This window comes from Dermacentor andersoni, chromosome 5 (assembly GCF_023375885.2).
Source record: "Dermacentor andersoni chromosome 5, qqDerAnde1_hic_scaffold, whole genome shotgun sequence".
In the NCBI taxonomy this organism is placed as follows: domain Eukaryota; kingdom Metazoa; phylum Arthropoda; class Arachnida; order Ixodida; family Ixodidae; genus Dermacentor; species Dermacentor andersoni.
Genome location: NC_092818.1, coordinates 191,830,987 through 191,853,713, shown reverse-complemented (window position 1 = coordinate 191,853,713; position 22,727 = coordinate 191,830,987). Strand labels below are relative to the sequence as shown.

The 22,727-nt window shown below is 46.6% G+C and overlaps 1 protein-coding gene across 1 annotated transcript in view; it reads right to left on the bottom strand.

Annotated features, from left to right (window-relative positions):
* Window positions 1-298: 298 nt before the first annotated feature.
* LOC126531762 (selenoprotein S-like) overlaps window positions 299-22,727 on the bottom strand; it is a 39,795-nt gene continuing 17,366 nt past the window's right edge. The window contains exons 3-4 of the mRNA XM_050179470.3: window positions 15,459-15,574; window positions 299-1,610 (exon numbers count right to left, since the gene is read on the bottom strand). Of these exons, the coding sequence (XP_050035427.1) occupies window positions 1,356-1,610; window positions 15,459-15,574 (371 nt within the window). The 3' untranslated portion in view covers window positions 299-1,355. The remainder of the gene's footprint in view (window positions 1,611-15,458; window positions 15,575-22,727) is intronic.

The window sequence follows — 22,727 nt, the reverse complement described above, 5'->3', positions numbered from 1 at the left end:
GGGATCATGCATTCCTTTTCAGTGGCCCCTGAAACCTATGAACGGGGTTTTACTGTAACATTAATGTGTAAATCACTTTAAGCAAGCAAGCTGAGGTAAGCAAGCTGAGAATGACGTTACCAGCACTGCATTATATATTTACGATTTCTCTTTAAACAACTGCCACCACTATCAAAGTGAGTAGCTGTAACACTGATGGTGGCAAGGTTATTTCTAAGACCAATGCCTGAAACAGACAATTTGGTTTATTAACAACGTAATTTCAATGTCCAAAGGGATGTATAAAGAGACTCTGAACTATGAACATGGAGATGTAGGTTTATTAACATTGTGTCTCCGAAAAGCAGGTACCAGATTGAGATGCCTCGTTCCGTCAATACCGTTGGCTGTGAACCAGTTCCAGTAACGACTTCATGAGTCTGTGTGCTTGTGTCTGTCCCATGCTACCTTCGGTCTCAAAGAACTAATACAACAAGCACGCAGTGAGGTAAACTCAAGTGGCAGAAAGCAGGGGAGTTCATACTTCTGCAGCAGTGGTGAAGCATTTCTCAGATGAAATGACAAGGCTATTGCACATGCGCCCATTCCAGGGAAAAGCACTCGAGTTCACTTGTAAGTACACCACAACTGACAGCACGGAGCAAGAGGGACAGCACAGTTGTAAATAGTAAAAATTATGGAGGGTTTAACAGGTTGTTGGGTAGTGCTTCGATGCTGTGAGCCTGTAAAACATTCTTTCGCAGTCGAAAGCCTTTGAGAATTGGCACCTTGATGGCAACTTACACGTGCTTCAAGAATTTGCTGCAACCCAACAAACCTTATAATGTCCACTCATAAAACTGCAATCCCTTAAGAATATGTCATACACTTTCGTGTAGATGTGCCAGCAGCCAGGTAAAAGGAGCACCCTCACTCAATCAGTTGTGCCATCACAGTTGAAGTAATTCTGAAATATCAGGTTGAATTTGCAGAAAACTGGCACACGTTAGCCCAATTTAGCTATTCAAAGTGTAAAACCAACAAGCTTGCATTTTTCACTTTAGAAGTCACTGCAAAATGAGAACCATTAAAATTTCTTCAAGCTTCTACTATGTGCACAAACATTCAGAGCGCATCTGCAAGTTCTTGAGAACCTAAATTTTGAATGCAAGACAATTTCACTTCTTTTCCCTGCTCTCATCTTCTAAAAACAATTGGTGGTTGACATAGCAGTTTTGCTACGGCTAGGAGAGCTGCTCAAAGATTATATAAGAATGCACTGCTTTCTTAACTGCACAGTGGCCTGCCACACATTACGAACAAGAAAAGCAACAACACAGCTGCATCAATAAAAAGCTGAACCCCATGCTTTAACCTCATCCGCCGCCCTGGCTCACGCATCTCCTCTCTGGCCTATATGAGGAGCCTCCCGAGGTACCCATGAGTGGGTTGTAATCAGAGCCACGAAGGCGGTCACTGCTGTCTTGACTACTCTTCGGCCTCCGTGAGAGCCCACTACACTCAGCAGAGCTCTCGTTTGTAGATGTGGCTCGCAGTTTCGAGCCCAGGCCACGTCCCTTCTGGAACTGCTCCCAGTTGTTGATTTTCTCTTGTCGTTTCTGCTCTTCAAGCTGCAGCAGAGAAACAAAAGGCAATATGCTTAAAGCAGAAGTTTCAAAATAGAAGATTAAGCTAACAAAAAGGCAACCAGCTGTCGAAATCAGCCAACCACTACAGTAGGACATCATATTGATAGTTACTCCCAAAGTTAGCTTACGTACACAAGCCACTTGTGAGACACTGACACAGCAACGACCAAGAAGCACCTAACGCAAGACTTTCTGCAGGCAACACAAGACCCCAGCGAATAGAAAGAGAGGTAAAAAGAAAGAATCCATGTGAAACAAACCTGCAAGATGCCAACATGGTCGCTTACAAGCCTAACAACTGAATTTGAGCTCGGCAACATCCCATAATGAATAAATAATAAAAAAAAAAAAATTGGCACCCACAGATAGCATATTAAACATGAGGAACAGGTGGAAAGAATAAAGGACTAGATGTTTAGGAAAAAGCTGTGGGCAGAAAGCATTGAGGGAAAATGGGAGGTGGCTACAAAACAGAAAAACAAACCCGAAGATCAGGGAATTAAGAATGAGAACACCAGAGAATCAACACAGGTCTTATAAAGTTTGAGAAATACTATAGTCAAAGCCAAAAAATATTCAATTTTGATTGCTCTAACATCAACGATGTGGACTGTTAATAAAAGAATTCACAGCATTTGTTCTGCCGTAATGCTGTAAACAGGCACACTCCTGTGCATTCATACCTAGAATGATCTGCGACAAAGACGGAATTAGTTTTGAAGTTTATAGATGAAATAAGCATGCAAGAGTGGCTGAAAATATGGTTGCCATTATACACGGGTTCAGTGAAGTGGTTGGCACTGCTGTGTGTATCTGTCCGAACAATCGAGCGGGCTGGCTCTCAAAATTGGTCAATGACTGTATTTGTATCTTTGAAACTGTTTCTGCCCCACGATGTACACAAACAAAGAATGTTAAAACTGTCTTTACCACAATCGTAAACATGCTTTAAAATCTGGGCATCTTACAATAAAATCGTAAAGTTGGCATCCATGTAACAATGCACCTATGTACCTATGTCTCACTGTCACAATACCCACATTACGCTGAACAAATTTAATTCCATCACTCTCACTTGTTGGTTAAGACCACTGTGCCCAAAAATATATGCGACTGTGAGCTCTCCACCCCTTGTCACGTTGCCACAGATTTTTGAGAAGTGTTTACCCAGATGGGGCCTGAAAAAGGCTTCACTGCAGGCTTGGAATGACGAGCAGGTTTGTCGCTCAAAATTAGGTTGGACTGCGCCCTCATGTACCAACCATAAGCGAGTGCATACATGTGATGTGCCACTGCTTCCTGAGCAATGAAATGGACAACAGCAAAGAATAGTCTATCAGGGGAAACTCGGCCATTTCCGCTTTCCCTCTTGCATCAAGGAGCAAACATGATGAGCCTGCTTTCAAAAACAGGAAACTGATACATGGTGTTAAGAAAGATCTGTTAAGAAAGATAGGCCAGCGAGTGGATATTGTCTTTTCTGCTCCAAATAGGTTGTTTGAGTTTTACGGGATGACTTGTCCAATAAGAAGAGAAACGAGTTTCCAATGTCAAACATCAGAGCCCCTTTGTCGACTACAGTAAGAATGTAGTGTATAGCATCCCCCGCTCTGTGGTCAAAAGTATGTAGGAGCAAACTGGTTTGTGTCTTATGGCGCATTTAATTTAGAGAACAGGAGTAGAGCGTGGCGCAGTGCAGTAAAAGCCGGAACACTCGACCCGCCACTGGAATGCGGCGTACATCCGGAGAGAAAGTTGGAGGGGACGTGCGACGAGAAATGTACCATATGACACACGCAATCGACGTTCCAGCATTCTCTGTGGGAGAGTGGCAAAACACGTGTAACCATGTTGTGATCGTCGGGCGTTCACAGGTTTGTGGCAGCGTACAACATCCATTTGTGCAATGCCGCTGCATCCCACATTTCCGCCTGGGAAGATTATCTGAAATCATGGATTGTTGGCTTCTTCCGGAAGTACGTAATTATTATCAAAATTCGAAAGCAGATTATCACTTACTTCAGCCCACAGGTGGAAAGACTTCCTTATTGTAGGGGGGGGGGGGGGTGAGCACCAGATTTCCGAAGCCAGCCATATATATATACACATATATATATATATATATTACACAGTGAAACTTCGTTAAACCGTAGTTGGCCAGAGCTAGGAAAAAGCATGTATTAAATGGTAGTACTGCTTAACCGAAATAGTGTGAGATCGGCCACTTACCTGTCAAAAACAGAACTCGGAGAGTGCGATGAGAGGGCAAAAACGTGCACTATTTATTTACTTTGCACAACAAAAGTCTGTTATTTTCGTTTGATGCCGCGGCGGTCTAGCAGCGACAACAGCGGCCTCAAACTTACTGAAGCTGCGCGCCAGCTTTTCGGCCAGCACCTTCTTCTTGGTAAACACTCGCATGGCAGATTCGTCATTGGTGTTGCACATTGACCGTGCATGGGCACGATAGCACTGCAGAAGTCGTGGGGCGCCTTTTTCATTGCAGGGTGCTGTTCTCGTCACGACAATTGGATTCATCAGGCTGATGTAACACGCAGCTTCTGCCACTGTCAGGCCTGAATTGCCCGTGATGTCGCTTTCTGTGTCATCCTCATCACTGTAGTTAGGCAACACTTCAGCAACAGAGGCAACGATGGCGAAAAGTCTAACCTTATAGCTGACAACTTTTTGTGGTTGCAGTAGCGCTGTCGAGTAACTCCTTCGCATTCCAAATGCAATACACCGTAGTCAACGGTAGAACCCTGTCGTGTGCCTGCGGCAACTTTGTGGCATGTTCAATAGCATGAACAAGCATGAGCACCTAGTGTTTTTTATCCAAGCTTTGGCATGACACGAGTTCTTGCTTACGCGATGCCGAAATGATGTTGATGCTGATGTGGCTTCACATGCAAATGTACAAGGCACTTGGAGGCCGTTGTACCGATCGCTGAGGCTTGTTGTTCTGACGGGCCGGCCGACAGGGATGACGCACCGTCGTGATTGCGCGACCAAAAGCGGAAACACCACGTATTAACCGATATGTACGCAATAACCTGGTACGGTTTATGTGGGTACAAAACGCATTATGTTCAATGGCCGCTGAGTCGAGGATTTGACTTATTTATTTATTTATTTCAGAATACTGCAGGCCAACAGTTATTGCCCATGCAGGAGGGGTTGTAGAAGGCATGAAAATGCACTGTGACATAAAAAAGAAAAAAAAAAGAAAAAGAGAAAAGAACGGCAGTTTAATAGATTTGCCGCTAATAAACAAGCACAAAAATATGTATACACATACACATATACATATTTATACATATATGCACATATATGCACCATATACAGCACTCATTCACTCAAACAAATGCTGTTCTAGAGCTTAAACAAAATTAGGGGACTGGAAAATGGCCCCTGGGAGACCGTTCCATTTGGAAACGGTTTTCGGGAAAAAACTGTGTTTGAAGGTTTCAGTTCTTGCAAAAATTGGTTCCAGTAAATGACTTCCTGTGTGGTGTGTTCGTCTAGATGATAGCTGTTTAAGTACTGTGGGATGCGACATGTTTATGTGCTAAAAAGTTATGCATGAACAACAAACGGGACATTTTCCTACGTACTTGAAGTAGATGGATGTGATTTGTTTTCATTAATGTCGTAGGTGAATCAAGCCTTTTGTACTTGTTATAAATAAACCTAATCGCTTTCCTTTTCACCATCTCAAGCTGGTAAATCTAATAATCTAATAAATCTAATCTAATAATGTTATCTAATAAATGTTATGTATGCAAGATGTTTAAGCTTACTTAAAAGCCTCTAAGAGGACTACTTCTAAACGAAACTAATGTTTAAGCGAGGTTTAATAAGGTTTTACTGTGTCTGTGTGTGTATGAGTCTGTGCGTATATATATATTACCTTCACTAATAGTTTCACTTGAAGAAACATTATGTAACCTCAAAGAATTGTGTATTTGAAGGAATTGTCTTTTACTTCACTATCACTAATACTGCTTCGCCGTTCCGGCGAAACTGCAGTTTGAGTATAAGCACTGCTACGCATGACTGCTATTGATTCTGATTTCTAGTGAATCCGGCTTGGCCTCATTTTGGTTACTGAGTGAATCATATATATTTATTACCTCTGCATGCAAGTGGTGATGTTTTCATTCCTTAATAAATGTACATTATTAGAATACTTTTTTTTTCATGAGTTATTAGCATTTCCTACTGGAAAGACATGCAATACTGAGGCACATATGATTCACGTGCATATCACACGCAATTGACACAACACTTTGCAGAAGGGGTCACTGAGGTATGCAGGTTTTTTTCAGGGTCAGAAAAGCATGCAAAGCAATTTGAAGCGAGGTGAACATACAGTAACATATTAATTCTCTAGGCATAAGCTATTCACACCATTAGCAATGATTGTTAGTTGGCTACCTCCTTCTCTTGAAAAAATATCTTTGTGCTGTGTATATATATTTAAATATATTGTGTCTGTACATGGTGTTGTTTGCAGTGGAAATTTTAAAAAGATGTGAAAAAATACGAATGAGCCCCCTCTGGTGCTTCTACTGTGCTTGTCTTCTTATTGTCGTGATTTGCAGAAATAAAGTGAAAGTATGAATTACAAGCCATGTCCTCTGCTATAGAGGTCTCTCTGATAAGAAGCAATATGGAGTAGGATTCGTAATCCATAAGGACATAGTGGGCAACATTGACGAATTCTACAGTATTAATGAGAGGGTAGCAGTAGTTGTAATCAAAGTTAATAAGAGGCACAGATTAAAGGTAGTACAAGCCTATGCTCCAACATCCAGTCACGGCGATGAGGAAGTAGATCAGTTTTATGAAGATGTTGAATTAGCGATGAGAAAAGTGCAAACTCGGTATACAGTAGTACTGGGTGACTTCAATGCAAAAGTGGGGAAAAAGCAGGCGGGTGAACAGGCAACTGGCAACTACGGTGTCAATTCTAGAAACGCTAGAGGAGAGATGCTGGTAGAATTCGCAGAAAGGAATAAGCTGAGAATAATGAACACCATTTTCAGGAAACGTAGCAACAGAAAATGAACCTGGAAAAGTTCTAATGGTGAAACAAGAAATGAAATTAATTTCATACTTTCTCCCGATCCCAGCATAGTGCAGGATGGAGAAGTGTTAGGTAGGGTAAAGTGCAGTGATCATAGGTTAGCGAGGACGGCTAGGATTCACCTCAATTTGAAGAGAGAAAGAGTAAAATTGGTGAAGAAGAAACAGGTCAACTTAGAGGCAGTAAGGGTAAAAGCAGACAAATTTAGGCTGGTACTTGCAAACAAATTTGCAGTCTTAGATCAGAGAGATGACGATGATGACAGAGGTAATGAATGAAACCGTAATGAGGCTGGCTTCAGAAGCAGAAACTGAAGTGGGAGGCAAGGCACCAAGGCAACCAGCAGGCAAGCTTTCCCAAATAACAAAGGACCTAATAAAGAAACGACAAAGAATGAAAGTGTCCAACTCAAGAGATAAGATGGAATTCGCGGAACTGTCAAAACTGATCAATAAGGCGAAAATAAGTGATATTCGAAATTATAACATGAGAAAGACTCGGGAAGCCATAAAAAATGGATGCAGCCTGAAGTCAGCGAGAAGGAAACTTGGCATCGGACAAACCAAGATGTATGCACTCAAAAGATAAGCAGGGTAATATTGTCGCGTATACTCTGCTGAAGTATACACACTGAATGGGGATCCAGGCGTTTGTCCTTCACGAAACGAAACCGTTGATGCGCGATGCCGAGACGAACCTCATTCTCTTCTTCTTTAGTCCCCTTGCTGTGCCACTGCATGTGGCACTACCCCCTCTTCAAAAAAAATAATAATAAAAGAATGAAAACATACATAGGCTTGACGTGAGAGCGCCGAGATGGCCTAGGACGAACACATAGGCTATAGTCACAATCACTGTGGTGTGCGATATAGTCACAAGGCACTGAGGGACGAGCAACAACAAAAACTAACCTAAGCGGCTGAAGACGTCGGATTTTAGCGGCTATGATACGGTTTCAACTGCACAACATGCACAATCTCGGATTGCGGTTGTCGACGTCGGGGAGGCTGGCTTCCGTCAGGAAGGACTTTGTAATTCACGTCGCTAATCCGCTGCAACACTTTGTAAGGTCCGAAGTAGCGACTCAAAAGCTTCTCGGATAGTCCTTTTCGGCGCACGGGAGTCCAGACCAAAACTTGATCGCCAGGTTGGAGCTCGACTTGTCGATGGCGGAGATTGTAACGTTGTGCATCGATGTTATGTTGTTTCTTTATGTGCACTCGGGCAAGCTGACGGGCTTCTTCCGCTCGTTGCACGAAGAGTTCGGCATCTTGGGCGAGATCGAGGTGATCGATGTTGTCGCATGGCAGCATTGCTTCTAACATAGTCTGCACTTCACGGCCGTAAACGAGGTAAAACGGCGTGAAGCGTGTTGTTTCTTGCGTAGCAGTATTATACGCAAACGTTACGTATGGGAGTATCTCGTCCCATGTCTTGTGCTGTATGTGTACGTACACAGACAGCATGTCAGTCATTGTTTTGTTCAGTCGTTCGGTCAAGCCATTTGTCTGCGGATGATAGGCAGTTGTCCGTCGATGGGTTGTGCAGCTGAGTTTAAAAACGTCTTCAATGAGCTGCGCTGTGAAGGCTTTGCCTCGGTCTGTGATGACGTGCGATGGGGCGCCATGCCGTAGGACGATGTTCTGTATGAAAAACTGGGCAACCTCGGAAGCTGTGCCTCGGGGCAACGCCTTTGTCTCAGCATATCGCGTTAAATAGTCTGTGGCGACGATTATCCACCTGTTGCCAGAAGATGACAGCGGAAATGGGCCCAGAAGATCCATGCCGACCTGGTCGAAAGGTTTGCCAGGTGGGTCAATCGGATTCAGCAATCCCGCAGGCTTCACAGCTGGCGACTTTCGGCGCTGACATTCACGGCAGGCTTGGACGTATCGCTTAACACACTCGGCAAGTTTCGGCCAGTAGTAGAATTTGCGCACTCTATCAAGCGCTCGCGTAAAACCCAAATGGCCAGACGGAGGCTCGTCATGACAGGCGAATAAAACTTCGGCACGGAGGTCTGCTGGAACGACCAAAAGGTATGTCTTGTTGGTGGCAACGGAGTTCTTCTTATACAAGACGCCATGTCGTAAACAAAAAGACTACAATCCTCGAGCGATGTGCCGGGGTATTGATGGGTTTTGTCCTTCCAGATGTTCGAATACAGGTCGTAGTGAGTTGTCTGCGCGCTGCCGTGTGGACAAATCAGTAACGCTTACGGCCCCAAGGAAAACACCGTCGTCCTCAATGTCTTGGTCGGGAGTGTCGATAGGGGCGCACGAGAGTGCGTCAGCGTCTTCGTGTATGCGGCCTGACTTGTACACGATGGTCACGTCGTACTCCTGCAAACGTAGACTCCACCGTGCCAGTCGCCCAGAAGGGTCCCGCAGATTTGCAAGCCAACATAACGAGTGATGATCGGTTACAACTTTGAATGGGCGGCCGTATAGGTAAGGTCGAAATTTGGCCAGCGCCCATACGACGGCAAGACACTCTTTCTCCGTAGTGGTGTAGTTGGTCTCTGCACGTGATAGTGTGCGACTTGCGTAGGCGATCACTCTTTCAATACCTTCCTGCCATTGTACAAGTACCGCACCAAGACCAACGTTACTGGCGTCTGTATGAACTTCCGTGTCCGCCTCCTCGTCAAAGTGGGCCAGAACTGGTGCTGACACCAGACGCTGTCGAAGTTCAGTGAAAGCAGTCTCTTGCTCTGAGGCCCAGACGAACGATACATCGTCCCTCGTGAGTCGAGTCAGCGGCTCCGCCATCTTCAAAAATTTTCGATGAAACGCCGGTAGTATGCGCAAAGGCCCAGGAAGCGTCGGACACCTTTCTTGTCGGTCGGTGTTGGAAATGTGGCTACAGCGGCAGTTTTCGCGGGATCGGGGCTAACGCCTTCCGCGCTGACCATGTGTCCCAGAAACATAAGCTCCTTGTAGCCGAAGTGACACTTCTGAGGCTTAAGGGTGAGGTTAGCCGATCGTATGGCTTCGAGAACTTGCCGCAGTCGTTTCAGGTGGTCGTCAAATGTCGCCGAAAAAACAACCACGTCGTCGAGGTAGACGAGGCAGGTTTGCCACTTCAGACGAGCGAGAACGGTGTCCATCATTCGCTGGAAAGTTGCTGGTGCCGAACAGAGCCCGAAAGGAAGTACCCTGAATTCGTACAGGCCATCTGGAGTGACGAAAGCAGTTTTTTTGCGGTCTCGTTCATCTACCTCAATTTGCCAGTAACCACTCTTTAGATAGAGAGACGAAAAATACTTAGCTCGCCGCAACCTGTCTAAAGAGTCATCGATACGTGGTAGTGGGTACACGTCCTTCTTGGTGACATCGTTGAGGCGTCGATAATCAACACAGAAACGAAGCGTTCCGTCTTTTTTCTTGACCAGAACGACCAGAGACGACCACGGACTGTGCGAAGGCTGAATGACACCATCATCTAGCATCTCCTTGACTTGGGCTTGAATTGCCTCACGTTCTTTCGACGAGACACGATAAGGCTGTTGTTTGATGGGGCGTGCGTCGGCGGGTGTCGTGATTCGGTGCTTCATGATTGGCGTTTGGCCCGCCTTAGTAGACCGAGCGAAGCACGCGCGGAACTCGTTCAAGAGTTCCTGCAGTGCGCTCTTTTGGTCGTCCGTAAGCTCGGAGTCTATATCGACGTCTCTGAGCGAACCGTCGTTTGTGTCCACTTCAGAAGCAAAGCACTCGACGATGTCCGTTGATGGTTCGGCGTAGGCGACGGCAGTGCCACGAAAAATGTGCCGATGCTCAAAGCTAAAGTTGGTGACGAGGACTGCTGTCTGGCTATCACGAAGTTCCACAAGGCTTCGTGCTACACAAATACCTTGGGCCAGCAACATAGATATGTTGCCTTCTACAATGGCTTCACTGTCTCGTAGCTCGTCGGACTTGACCGGAACCATAACACTCGCACGCGGCGGTATCGTGATGCTGTCGTCCGAAACGAGAAGTGCGGATCTGGGTCCAACGGCGTCGGTCTGTGTTGTTGCCCTTTGTGTCGAGAAAGTGATGCAGCGCTCGCGGAGGTCAATAATGGCGCCATATTCCCGGAGAAAGTCCATCCCAAGAATTAAATCGCGGGAACACTCGCGTAGAACCAGACAAGTGGCGAGAAAAGCAGCACCGCGAATTTCTACTCTCGCCGTGCATAAGCCAAGCGGTGTGACGACGTGGTCACCTGCCGTACGAACTGGTGCTCCATTCCAGGGCAACGTAACTTTTTTCAGAACGCTCGCCAGTTTGCCACTAAGAATGGAGTAATCGGCGCCGGTATCTACAAGTGCACTCATTTTTCTGCCGTCGATCAACACAGGTATGTCCAGTGAAATTTTGTTGGCGGGAACTGGTTCTGGCGTCGTCGTGTTCTCGCTGTTCTGCGGTCGGCACGATACGAGGTCTTCAGCGCGTCGAGTATCAGCGGCCCCGCCTCGGAAGGTCGCTGACGTCAGTTTTCCCGGCGTGGACTTGGTCATCGCCCTTGCGTTCTCCTCGAGGTGGTATCACGAGCAGGGAAATATCGCCGCGGTGAGGGTGAGCGTGACTGCCGCTGCAATACACCCGGCCTACGCTGCTGTTCAATGAATTCTGCGATGTCGGGAGGCCTCTGGCCAATCCTAGGTCGAGGCGAATCGATGGAAAAACCCCGCAGGTCGAGTCGTCGATAGAGGCACTCCCGATACACATGACCAGCTTCGCCGCAGTGGTAGCACAGCGGTCGTCGGTCGGGTGCTCGCCAAACCTCTGATTTCCTCGCGGGTGTTCGGCGGTCGTCGAAGTACGGTAGCGGGGTTGTCGGAGCGGCTTGCGCCGATTGCAACGCAACATAAGTAGGTGCGAAAGCTTGGGCGGGGCTCAGTAACGTTTCTGCGTAAGTCTTGCACCGGGATTCACTTGGCAGAGGTGGCGCTTCACTGCTGGAAAGAGATGCCTGCAGTGCCTGCTGTACTTGGTTGCGTACGACGCTGGCAAGGGAGCTGACTGGCGGCGGCGACGTACCGTGGTGCTCCTGCAGCTCGTCGCGAACCACTGAGCGAATCAGCTCGCAAAGCAAGGCGTCGGCGCACCCGAAGCCTACGGGCGTATCCGGAGTGCAGGCGGAATTTACTTGTCGGTTGTACATGTTCGACCGTTGCTGAAGCGTCTTCTTCATTGCGGTGGCTTCGGTGAGGAACTCCGCGACAGTCTTGGGCGTATTCCGAACAAGACCGCCAAAGAGCTGTTCCTTTACGCCTCTCATCAGATGATGCACCTTCTTCTCTTCCGACATACTCGAATCGGCACGCTGAAAGAGACGCGTCATGTCCTCCACGTACATCGCGACGCTCTCGTTGGGCTTTTGGACGCGTGACTGAAGGGCTCGCTCCGCTTTTTCCCGGCGATCGGGGCTGGAGTAAGTCTCCAGTAGCTTGCGCTGGAATTCAGGCCAGGATGACAGGGCACTTTCGCGGTTCACAAACCACGTGCGAGCACCATCTTGGAGGCTGAAGTAGACGTTCCTGAGTTTAGCGTTGTTGTCCCACTCGTTAAACGCAGCCACGCGCTCGAACTCCGCCAGCCAGTCTTCCACGTTTTCAAATATGTCGCCATGAAAAGCCGTCGGCACTTGGGGGTTCAGCAGTGTTAGGTAAGTCGGTGTCACCCTTTCCGTAAACGTCGCAGTGGTCGTAGTCATCACTTTTTCCGGGAGGTTTCCAAATTCTGGGGCGAGGCCTCGGATTCGCCGGCTTGTGCGGTGAACTGGAGTCAACTCCAATTGTGCGAGGTTCTTGCTGCCCAGTGGGGTCTCCTGCATAAGTTGGGTGTACCCAGCAAGCTCCACCAAATTGTCGCGTATACTCTGCTGAAGTATACACACTGAATGGGGATCCAGGCGTTTGTCCTTCACGAAACGAAACCGTTGATGCGCGATGCCGAGACGAACCTCGTTCTCTTCTTCTTTAGTCCCCTTGCTGTGCCACTGCATGTGGCAATATCATCACCAATCTCGAAGGTATAATAAATGCAGCGGAAGAATTCTATGCTGGCCTGAACAGTACCCAGAGGACTCAGGAGAACTCCATTCGAAACGATAATGAACAGTCTACAGAAACTCCTCCTATAACTTGTGGGGCTGCGCGACTCTCACATGTCCCCTGATATCCTGTTTTCCCCCATAGCTCCCGTCTCCTGCAGTGCGGCTTCGCCGCGTGGCCTGGGGCCCGCGGCGGTAGGTGTGGTTGAAGCGCAGTGTGAGAGATGGCGCGAGTGTTGCGCTGCTAACGCCGCCTACCGGCGAGGTTACTTGGCTGCGAAAAGGAGAAAGCTCTTCCTCTTTGGTTCGGGACGACAAGCAGCGTGGATGTCCAGCGCGTGCGCCAATCCATGCTTCTACGAGATCATCTCGCGAGGCCTCGTGCGAACGCGCCACCATTCGCGTGACCGTACGTGCGAATGACCAGGCGTTGGGATCCAGCATGGGGCGAACATATTCGCTCGCTATCCGGTCGCGGTGAGTCGGACTTCCGCGATTTGTTGCGCGCCCATCGGCATGTTTTGTGGATAGCAACTCGGCTAGCAGGCATTGATTTATGAAAGGTGCAATAAATGCCCTTGTGATTGTTTGCACTACTGTGTTGTTGTTCCTTTGTCCCAAGAGCACGGGGATGAGAATCCCACAAACTAGAGATGAGGTCAGAAGGGCCTTGCAAGACATGAAATGGGGAAAAAGCGGCAGTAGAAGATGGAATAACAGTCGATTTAATCAAAGATGGAGGAGACATAATACTTGAAAAACTGGCGGCTCTATATATGAAATGTCTATCAATTGCAAGGGTCCCAGAAAACTAGAAAAATGCAAACATTATACTAATCCACGAAAAGGGAGACATTAAAGAAGTGAAAAATTATAGGCCTATCAGCTTACTCCCAGTATTATATAAAATATTTACCAAAATAATCTCGAATAGGATAAGGGCAACACTGGACTTCCGTCAACCAAGGGAACAGGCAGGCTTCAGGAAGGGATTCTCTACAATGGATCACATCCATGTCATTAATTAGGTTATCGAGAAATCCGCAGAGTATAATAAGCCTTTCTATATGGCTTTCATAGATTACAAAAAAGCATTTGATTCAGTAAAGATACCAGCAGTCATAGAGGCATTGCGTACGTAAATACCTTGGAAAATGTCTACAGATTCCACAGCCACCTTAATTCTACACAAGTAGGAAGATACCCATAAAGAAAGGAGTCAGACAGGGAGACACAATCTCTCCAATGCTATTCACTGTGTGCTTGGAAGCAATATTCAAGCTATTAAACTGGGAAGGTTTAAGAGTAAGGATTGACGGTGAACACTTCAGCAACCTTCGGTTTTCCGATGGCATTGTTCTATACAGCAACACTGCAGACGAGTTACAACAAATGATTGAGGGCCTTAACAGAGAGAGTGTAAGAGTGGGATTGAAGATTAATATGCAGAAGACAAAGATATTTATAAATAGGTGGGCAAAGGAACAAGAGTTCAGGATCGCCAGTCAGCCTCTAGAGTCTGTGAAGGAGTATGTTTACCTAGGTCAATTAATCACAGGGAACCCTGATCATGAGAAGGAAATTCACAGAATAAAAATGGGTTGAATCGCATACGGCAGACATCGTGAGCTTCTGACTGGAAGCTTACCGTTATCTTTGAAAAGGAAGGTATACAATCAGTGCATTTTACTGGTGCTGACATACGGGGCAGAGACTTCGAGACTGACAAAGAAGCTTGAGAACAAGTTAAGGACTGCGCAAAGAGCAATGGAACGAAGTATGCTAGGCTTAACTTTAAGAGACAAAAGGAGAGTGGTTTGGATCAAAGAGAAAATGGGTATAGATGACATTCTAATTGACATGAAGAGAAAAAAATGGCGCTGGGCAGGTCATGTAATGCGCAGTAGAGGACGACACAAGACTAGGTGGTGTGATAAAATTAGGAAATTTGCGGGTGCCAGTTGGAATCAGTTGGTGCAGGACAGAAGCAATTGGAGATCGCGAGGAGAGGCCTTCGTCCTGCAGTGGACATAAAATAGGCTGACAATGATGACGAATTACAAGCAGTGCCCGTCCGCACCAGCAGTGATGCAGTAAGCTTTTAGCCACAATAAAATTTTAACTGAAAAGGTAGAGGCAACTGAAAAGAAACCTTAAATGAAGTGGGTAGTAGAACTCTGGTAATCACATATTAAGGAGGACTCTCACTGCCCCCTTCCCTTTTCGGAAAACTTTGGAGCGGGCTCGGGCCCTGGAGCCCACCCATAGTCGGCGCCTATGCTTCAGCCTGTTTATTAATCTGCGTCAATAAATATGCACAGTCACAGTAGGAAGAAGCACACTGCTCCAAACACCCTTCTTGGTTGATGCCAGCTATCGGCCAATAGCAGCCGTGCAGGGGAACCTGCTATATTACAAAATAAAGCATCCAGAAAAGAGTGAGGAGCAGGCTTCTGTTGAAAAGTGTGTTCGGGAAAAAAGTAACGTCGCACTCTGGCTTGCGAGCTCCACACGCCACGCACAATTGCAAAATTTGGCTGAGATCTTCAGAGCAGCGTATGCTATCCACAGACTGTTTTTCCACCAAGCTGCGAGTTTTCTCACCAAAAAAAAAAAAAAACATTCAGGACCCCTTTAAATGAACCAAGTTGTGCCACAAAATCTGCTGTTTTAATCAAGACAGCATTTATCTACATCCTTACCTGTGCCATTTTTTCTTTCTGCTTTTCAGCTAATGCATCCTGGACTTCTTGCATCTTGCGACGTGCCCGCTCCAGAGCTTCTTGCCGCCGCACAAATTCATCTGCGTCTGAAGGTCCTGCACGAAGAAAATGAAAGCGAAATAGTATTTTTACTCTTATATCTATATGTTTAAGGGGGCATTGCAACACTTTCTGAACAAGAAAGTACTTGCGATCTGAAGACAATGCTATCATGAGCATTGGAGTCAAATATTATTCTGTTGGGTGAAGCAGGAAGCCCACAATGCTGCACAAAAGATAGCTCTCTCTCTCCTGCGGGTGTAGAGACCCACTCTGTAATGTCCCGCATGTGACATCATAGACCACCACAATAGCCCACATATGTCTGCCACTGGGTGATTGTTATGAGTTAATTCAGTGCAAGAGCTTGCACAGGCATGCACACTCCTCTCGACAACCAGTGGAGGGGAAAGCGGCAGTTGTTAATGCATCTCCCATCTTGTCCCCGCTTCCTTGTTGCCCTTCAGACACAGATAGTGGCAGCCCGCTGAGGAAACCGGATGAAACTGCACCGGGTTTGCTATTGTCGGTTACTGCTATGCACTTGCATGGATGCTATGATGGGCAAGCAACATAATGCATTTTCTTGCTGTTTTAGTCCAGCAAGTCTTGTGCAAACTTCCTGAATTTTTCTCATATGTACAAAATATCCCTCATTGTGCCTTAAAGCTAGAAAAATCATGCAAGTCAGCACTTTTCACTTTGTTACTGGGAGCACCGTTGGCAAGAGTCTTATACAGATATGTACGCTTTTCGCGTAACATTCTAGAAAAAATATTTTGCATTTACCACATATCCATCCTTGCTCGAATTTTGCAGAAGGATTACATTTTTTTTTGCCTGGGCCGTTCAAAGTAACACTTCGCATTGCTACTCGCCTAGATTGTTAAGGAAGTGCAAATTTGTGTTCGTCTGCACCACCGAGCAATTATAGGAATCCAATTTTGAAGCGTATTCTCTGCCATACTGCAGACGGCAAAAGTGACATCACAGGCATGTTTCAGACTTTACCAACTCTGAGGAGCACAGATGAAGACAAATTCGCATAGCTTTTTTTTTTTACATACCTGGCAAGGAATTGCATAAATTTCCTAGATCTAAATAATGTCTAAAACTTGTCGTCTAAGTGCCTTCTGTTGTCTACACTTTGGCAGAGCATGTTCTTTGTGATTAGCTTCGAATAATTGCTCCGGGACGCATCTGAGAGTGCAGATGAAGACAAATCTGCTGCTTTTTTTCTTGACAAGGCAAGTAACAATGCCATGGGTTACAATTAATGGTCCAGGCTATAAGATGTGATCTTTCTGCAAGATTTTAGCAAGAACAAAGCTACGGGAAGCACAAAGTGCTTTTTCTATGACTGTATGCGTTCCATAATGGCTGATCTAAGCTTCACCGCAAAAAGATATGTATTATTGCGAGAACATTTATCACACAAAAATACAAGTATTACTAGCCAACAGTTTCAGGCCGCAGGACCTGATATTATAAAGTGGATGGCAAAAGATCTCAGGTGCAGTCTCCAGATATGGGCTGCCAGAGTGTGCCGTGGGGTGTTCGTGTACAAGATCGGCTGTCCACAATTCTCACTTTTTTCTACAATACACTGTGTAAATTTCACCACATTGCCCAACAGTGATGCGGCGAAGCTATATAAGGCCCTCACTGCGACGTTTCCTTTGTTAAACTCTCGTTGTTGTGTATCAAACATTTCGCAAGTGTGTCAGAATAAGAGGAAAACAATAACGAAAAATGAAAAAGACTATACTTTTGGCTGTAATGAGAACTTAACCACAATATCATTTATTATTTTGTTTTGGAGTGAAACGAATATATTTTTTATTGGTTTTTGGAACAAGGGGAAAGTCCGCAATTCGAAACAACTGACGTCAGGCAACGTCAGCAATAAAGCACATCTCAGGGGTTCGCATAAGCGCGTACTTCAGGCAGGGATAGAGCAAGCAATAGCCGGGCGACTGCTCTACTAGTCTAACCCTGCCATTCGGTGCACTAGCAGAGCAGCCTCGCAGCAAAACCCAGAGCTTGCATTCCGACGAGATTATAGTTCCGTTTTCTACGGTACAGCACTTTGTTACCAGTAGTTTTTAAATTCATTTAGTTTGTCTAAGTTTGTTTTATTGGAACAGCGGCCTTGCATTTTGGCGAGTACACTCGATGACGTGCTGCTTCCAAGATCATGCTCAGTGCCATGACTCAAGCCACTGGGCCTGATCTCAGAAATTCATAATTCATTTACTGAGAAAAATAAATACTATTTTTTATCATTACTTTGCTTAGAAAATTTCTGTATGCGAACCAAAACCATTATGAACCATTACGGATAACTTTCTTTTTCGTTAAGGAGCAGAATTGGAACAAAACATTTTTCAGTGGAACGAAGCTAAAACCAGAATGCAAAACAATTCGCTCCGACGCACTGCATTTTACAGGGTACACAGCACCTTCGATTGCCCCCTTCTTTACCATGGCCCGTTGAAGGCAATGAAATAATTGTAAAATGCTTGCCGAAGGTTTCGCAATATGCACACTATCAGCTCGCAACCGATAACCACGAAAGTCATAACATAAAAGAAGAAGAAAGTCTGCAGAGGCACTTAAGACTTGCTTACGGGTGAGAACGCGATAGCATTATAGTCCCTTTGATGAAATGTTTCTTTCCACACATTCCTTGTCAGTGCAAGCTCTCACCTGCGTTCTAACTGCGCCTCATTAAGGCCGAATCAAACGCACCAAGCATCTCAATGCACTTGCTTGTCAGTGAGGAGTTCATAATGTGAAGGACTGCTCAGTGATGTTCAATTGGACATTAAAGCTTTTAACCCTTTCCCTACCGTGTACGAGCTGAGCTCATGCACGCGGTTTGTGCTGCTCCCACCGAAGATGAGCTGGGTTCGCCCACGTTGGAACAAGCGCATGTGCACTTCCGCAGTCAAGCAACTCTGATGAATTTTGTTTAGTTCTTTTTGCCTTCAACAGATGGCATAGTAAAAAAATAAATGCATTCAAAGCTTGCACTTTTGCTAAGTAATGTTTTGATGCTGGCAACTGGGATTTAATAATGGCGTCCTCCTCTGAGCATGCGAGTGCGCGTGTCGGCAACGGCAGCAACGGCTCCGCTCAGGAAAAAGGAAAAAAATGCATTGTGCGCAAAAGATTTGTTGGACTCTGTCAGTGAAGAAGCTTGATTTTTCTCCTAGAGTGGCAGCGATGACAGCGTCTCAACATGTCGGCAGTGGACAAGGTTCACAGCCACGCCTGGCATAAAGGTACCTGTGACAGAGGATGGCAACTGTGCACCATGTTTTGAATTGTTTCCAACGAATGAACTAACAGATTTCATTTTCCGTGAAACCAACCACTACACGTACCTGGTGCGAGGAATGTGGAGTAGCACTCTGCACTATTCCTTGCTTTGAAATGTACCACACTGAGCCTACAATTTAGGGATCTGACATCCCTTGCTACAAGCATGGGCCCCGCTTGTCACAGTATCGGTTTTCAGTTTCCAAAGAGACATATTTTGCAATGAGGACTACAGAAAGTCAGAACTCTCCGCTGTGCAGTGCAGTGAAGCCAATCCTCTCCACACTTTCAAAAAAATATTTTGTATGTATCTTACGAATAAAGTGCTTTTAAGGATATCTTTTGGTTGTTTCAAAATGCGTATAATTATTTAGGCAAATAAAAAGAATCTACTTTTGCATTGTTTTTCACCAAAAAAAAACTCGGTAGGGAAAGGGTTAAATGCATAAGCATTTCTATGCAGGCTCAACAAGGAAACCTGTCTGTTGCATAAGACGAATCACTATAAAGAAAAGAATCCATAAAACATTGTTTCTATGAAGGCTTTGTTGAAATAATTGGTGATGGTGCAACAAAAGTTATATCTAGAAACACATCTAGAGCTGACTTTGTGCATTGTAGACATCAGGGAAATTCCGATATTTCAAAAATTTAATGCCTAACACGCCACATCCCTGTTGCATTTTGGTGGTCGTGGAATGCACCTTGTGTTAGGGCGTACTTTCACTGACCAAAATGTCACCGATCTATGAGGGCTCATGCACTCCACACAAGATAGGCAGAAAAGCAGTCAATGACTTGATAAACATGATAAAGAGCAATGAGGGGTTATAGGGCTCTCATCGGAATTTAAGGTGGTCCGACGCAGATGAATAAGGTGCTAAAGAGCGATTAGGGCTTATAAAAGGCAGATCAATTCTGATAATGTTAACAAGCACTTATAATGGTTGATAAGGGTCGAATCACGTCCAATAATGTTCATAAGGACTGATAAGAGTTAGCAAGAGTTGGGTCATGTCCGATAAGGTTGGTAAGGACAGGCAAGGGTAGATAAGAATCGGATTGATTGTATTAAGTTTGATACCTAATGATAACGGTTGATAAGGGTCAGATAGAGTCCAATAAGGTTCTCCAGAATACCGGAGTTCTCTGAAAGTTTTCCAGCAGTACTGGGGAAGTTATATTCGAGGTCACAAGGGAAACATATTGAGTAGTCAAGAGCTCAAAACAGGCTTTTTTAATATTTTACATGTATGTAAGGAGATGGTAACTCATAGAGGCACCAGCTACTTCTCTATGCGACATGTGAGAAAGAATGAAACCCCTTGTGAAGAACAAAGGCATAAGGATACAAAAAGCATTGAAGGTCACTCTCCCACAGATGGCTCACAAGTTGCAAAACACTATCTCCAAGTTCACAAGCCAGAACACAAGCCCGATGCAGTCACTGTGAAAAAAGGAATAACTTTGTTGTTTGCGTAGTGTATGGCAGCACAACTGAATGGCAGCACAGCATCCATGACTTTATAAGGACAGAATAAACCTTGTTGGGCACTTGCCCGCCCGGAGAGTCGGCTGCTGTGTCTCTCACTCGCTTGTTCGACATGGTGTCAGAAGTGGGCGGGATCCGTCTCTGGTGATCCTGCACTTGCAGCTTCGGCACACGGCCTGGCCTCGCTGCCGCCACTCTTCGTCGAAGAAGTCGCCTTCCCTCCATCATGGCCACCGGGGAAGGCTCTGCTGGGAAGTCCGCTGCTTCATCGGCCGCTCCATTTCTACAAGGCGTGGCCCAGCTGCGTCCACCGTCAGCGTTTGACTTTGACGACCCCAGCTCCTGGCCCTCATGGCTGCTGTAGTACAAGGACTACTCGTTCGCCACCGGACTCTACGTCGTTCCGACGGGGGTCCAAGTGCACTCCATGCTCTACTGCATGGGCCCAGAAGTCAAAGTTGTCCTCGCGTCCACTACGCTGCGAGAGGTGGACCTGAAGGATGTCAATGCCGTGAAGAAGGCATTCACTCACCACTCTGTCCACACGCCGAATGAGCTGCAAGAATCAGCACGCTTTCACCGCCGTAAGCAGCAACTGGGCGAGACAGCCGACGTGTTTTTCACTGCACTCTGGATGATGGTCAAGCACTGCAACTACTCCTCGCCTGACATTGAAGAGCTGCTCGTCTGAGACCGTTTTCTCGTGGGCTTCCTTGACCACAAGCTCTCGGACCAGCTTTGTCAGAACCTGAAAATGACGTTGCATGAAGTGCTCCCGCACATTTGCCAACATGAGCGCAAGGCTTGTCACTTGGCTAATTTATCGTCGCTCGCCGTCGATGCCACTCGCCTTCGCAAGTGGAAAGTCAGCGCCAGCTGATAAGACAACCCAGCAGCTGTGCATATTCTGCGGGCGCGCATCACACCCTCACGCTGACTGCCCGACTTGCAGAGCCTCCTGCAACTTTTGCCGCAAGAGTGGCCACTTCGAGAACATGTGCCTCAAGAAGAGGCACGTTAACGGCAAGCATACACAGAAGCCTTCTGCCAGTTCCATCGAGCTACATGCAGTTGAGGGAGAGTGCCCGATCGTCAAGCTACTCGTCAATGGGTGCCCACTTTCCTTCAAGGTGGACTCCGGTGCCGAAGTTACTGTCATACCCAGTACGTTTCCTGATGTCCCCTCGAAGCTTCAAGACCCCAAGAGCGAGTTGAAAGGCTCTGATAACAACATCCTGCCGGTCATAGGCACTTACATCGCTACCCTGTTGTGGCACGGCAAGTTCACCAAGCAGCTGCTCTAGGTCCTGGCAACCAAGACGGTCCCACTGCTGGGCTTCTCGGGGACCAAGTCTCGGGGACCAAGTCTCAGGAACTCCACAGCCCACAGGCGACTTTTGTCTCGATTCCAGCCTCTTCCGAGGACTTGGGGCGCTCCCTGAAGCCTACACTATCAGGCTGCAACCCAACGTCACCCCTTTTTATTTGAGCGCACCCCGGTGCCTTCTACTCCTTCTCTGCAATGGCTTCAAGACTGAGCTAGACAAGCTAGAAGCAGAGGTGACAATTCGTCAGGTGGGCACACCCACTGACTGGTGTGCTGGAGTGGTTATCGTCCCCTAGGTCCCGGGCAGCTATCGGCTCTGCGTGGACCTGACTCGCCTCAACAAGGCGATTCTCCAAGAATGTCACGTGCTTCCTACTGTGGAACAATGCCTTGGGTTGCTCGGAGAAGTCACAGTTATCTCCAAGTTAGACGCTTCATCGAGCTTTCACCCGGTCAAGCTGTCCCCCGAGTCCCAAGAATACACCACATTCATAACCCCGTTTGGCCGCTACTGCTTCCTCCGGCTGCCGTTTGGGATCACGTCTGCACCAGAATACTTCCTGCGGCAGATGTCCGGGATCTTCGAAGGCCAAGTAGGTGAACATGATTGATGACATCCTCGTCTTTGGGAAGACACACTCCGAGCACGACCGCCCTCTCCGACAAGTCATGCATCAGCTAGCGAAGGCAAAAGTCACACTCGACTGGGAGAAGTGCTCGTTCCCCACTTCCAGAGTCAAGATCCTTGGCGTCGTGGTCAGCGCTCAAGGCATCTCTCCAAACGCAGACAAGGCTGTGGTGATCAGAGCCATGCATGCACCCGACGATGTCGCAGGGGTCCGTCGTCTGCTGGGCCTTGTGAATCACGTCGGGCGTTTCTTACCCCACGTTTCGGAGGTGACCGCACCGATCTGAGCCTTGCTGCTCAAGAACTCTACCTGGACTTGGGAGGAAGAAGAAGACGACGAACCTGCTGCTAGCCTGTCTGAATAGCTCTGCCTACATTTATCGTTATTTTCTGGTAATATTACTGGTCAGAACGGTTCAAGACGTCTGTCGACTCGAA